Source organism: Pygoscelis adeliae, unplaced genomic scaffold, assembly GCF_000699105.1.
Source record: "Pygoscelis adeliae isolate BGI_AS28 unplaced genomic scaffold, ASM69910v1 Scaffold584, whole genome shotgun sequence".
Classification (NCBI taxonomy): domain Eukaryota; kingdom Metazoa; phylum Chordata; class Aves; order Sphenisciformes; family Spheniscidae; genus Pygoscelis; species Pygoscelis adeliae.
Window position 1 is genome coordinate 259,121 of NW_008824602.1, and position 2,565 is coordinate 261,685.

The 2,565-nt window shown below is 62.0% G+C and overlaps 1 protein-coding gene across 1 annotated transcript in view; it reads right to left on the reverse strand.

Moving 5' to 3' along the window:
- Nucleotides 1–2,565, reverse strand: part of ABCA2 (ATP-binding cassette, sub-family A (ABC1), member 2) — a 45,863-nt gene that overhangs the window by 18,872 nt on the left and 24,426 nt on the right. The window contains exons 21-25 of the mRNA XM_009322346.1: nucleotides 2,337–2,541; nucleotides 1,593–1,757; nucleotides 1,090–1,270; nucleotides 584–796; nucleotides 40–265 (exon numbers count right to left, since the gene is read on the reverse strand). Coding sequence (XP_009320621.1) covers nucleotides 40–265; nucleotides 584–796; nucleotides 1,090–1,270; nucleotides 1,593–1,757; nucleotides 2,337–2,541 — 990 coding nt within the window. The remainder of the gene's footprint in view (nucleotides 1–39; nucleotides 266–583; nucleotides 797–1,089; nucleotides 1,271–1,592; nucleotides 1,758–2,336; nucleotides 2,542–2,565) is intronic.

Here is a 2,565-nt window from a genome sequence, read left to right on the forward strand (position 1 = left end):
CCGCGGAGGAAGGGCTGGGCCCCCCGCAGCCAGAGGAGCAATGCTGGGCTCTGCCCACCTCCGCTCACCTGGCTTGTACTTGAGGATGAGGTCCCAGATGGCCCTGCGTGCGTACGGGTCCACGCCAGCCGTGGGCTCGTCCAAGATCACGGCCCGTGACCCACCCACGAAGGCAATAGCCACCGACAGCTTCCTCTTCATGCCCCCCGAGAGGGTCTGCACCAGGGAGTGGCGTTTGTTGGAAAGCTCCAGGTCCTCAATCATCCTGGGGACAGGGGAGAAGCACCAGGGATGCTACAGGGGCCGTACCGGTGCCCAGTGCCTGCGGGAAGCATGTGACGCCTCTTCCCCACATGGTACCTGTGGCTCTTGGCCACCAGGACAGCCCAGCTGCAGCCAGGCTACAGAAGCATCTTCTGCTGGCTTCCACAGCCTGATACCCCAGGGTTTGGAAAACACTTGGTGGAGCTGCTCCAGGGAACATCTCTGCTCCCAGATCACCCACCACAGCACAGCCAGCAGGAAGGGGACCCACTCACGCAAAAGGCACAGATGGGGCAAAAGGAGCTGGGGGGGTGCCTACTTGTCCATCTCCTTGCGGATCTCCTCCTCTGCCATGCTCTTGAGCTGCGAGTAGAACCAGAGGTGCTCCTCCACCGTCAGCCTGTCGAACAGCACGTTGTGCTGGGGACACATGCCCAGGTTTTTCCGGATCTCGTCCATCTCTGTCCGGATATCGTGGCCGTAGATGGTAGCGGAGCCCGAGGTTGGAGGGAACAAGCCAGTGAGGATGGACCTTGATGGATGGAGAAAGGCAACAATATGAGGGACCTTGTATTCCTCCGTCTGGTCCCAATCCCAGCCACCACCCCCAGGAGCATCTGCTGGGCCCCAGGCAGAGCAAAGTCAGTGCAGGGCCATGCACCAGCTGCCTGTCCCCCTTCGGTGCCACCCCCACAACCACACTGCTGCCCTCTGGGCATGGCACCAGCTAGCACAGGGCCCTGCAAGGACATCACGCAGCACCTTCCCCACCCACTGCAGCTGGCCAGAAGGACACGGCCCACATCCACCCCGACCGGCACTCACATAGTGGTGGTTTTGCCCGCGCCGTTGTGCCCCAGGAAGGACACCACCTGGTTCTCGTAGAGGTTGAGGCTCAGCTTGTTCAGTGCCAGCTTCTTGTCTGTCTTGTAGACCTTCGTGAGCTTGTCGATGCAGACAACCAAGGGGAGGTGGGTCGGCTCCTCCTCGATGCCCCGTGTCTCTTCTGCTGTGAGAGCAGGATGGTGAGGAGCCAGGGGGTGGCAGGGAGGCCAGGCTTGGCGCGGGGCCTCCCCAGGGGATGAACCTCCCCGCCTCAATCTTGTAGTGGCTGTGCTGGCTCGTGGCCCCTTCCCCTCTGCTTCTCGCCAGCTTCCCCCCTTCCCACGCCACAGGCAGCAGCTCCCAGACAGGCAGCAGTGCTTGGCCCAGGATCCTGCCCCGAAAAGGGCACAGGGGACACACAGGAGTCCCTGGGCACAGCAGGACCCTGCAGCAGAGCCAGGGCCATTCTCGGGCTACCCCCTGCCAACCCTGTCTGCCCTCACCCAGCCTCCGGCTCTCCATGGCACAGGCCTGATCCTCCTCCATGATGCTGAGACGGGTGGTGCGGGACCAGGGCCAGGTCCACTCCCAGGTCTCCACTCGCCCGTTGCCCAGCCAGTAAGACTTCTGGAAGGGGAAGTACCAGGGCCGCGGCAAGCCGAACATGCCTGCAATCACAACCCCTATGGAGTCAGGGCCAACCCTGCACCCATGTCTGTGCAGAAGCCGGCCGAGGGCCAGGGCAGAGCTTGGCACAGGTACCAGCACAGGCATGAGCTTGGAGGTTTCCCCAGCTTAGGGACATCACTGCGGGGTGGGGGCTGCAAGCACCCTGGCCCCCTGGCCCATGCTGCTGGGCTGTGCAAGGAAGCAAAGTCCTTTGGGCTTTGGGTTGGGCCTCGCTCATGCTTTGGTTTTACTAGGAAAGCAAAGGAAGTGGGTGAAACTCCTCTTCAAGCAGGCGGTAAGGGGGAACAGCGCTTCAGCCACGGACACCTTGCTTTGCTACAGTTGGCCAGTGAACTGAGACACGCGACTGAAGATCTCCAAGGAACCTGATGGTGTCACCAGTGGGTCAGGGCATGTGGGCAGGTGTCCCCAACAGGACACACACAGGGGACCCTGAAGGCACATTGTGCCAAATCCCACCATGTCAGGGCTGAGCACCGCCAGGAACCAGCAGTGTCCCCAGCGAGGAGGGTCCCGTAAGATCAGCAGTGCCCTCATGCCCCACCTCCCACACGTACCCGGGTGCACGGCCTCAATGTACCACGTGAGCACCCCGTACACCACGGCATCCACAATCAGCATCATCATGGACAGCAGGAGGTTGAAGTCGTCTCCTTCCACAGGTGACTGGCTGAAGGTGTGCCACTGGATGCCCACACCGGCCACCTCATACAGTGCGAAGTACTTGGAGCCCAGCCCAAAGGCCGTGGTGGACATGAGGGACTGCGGAGAGGTGACGGGAAGGGA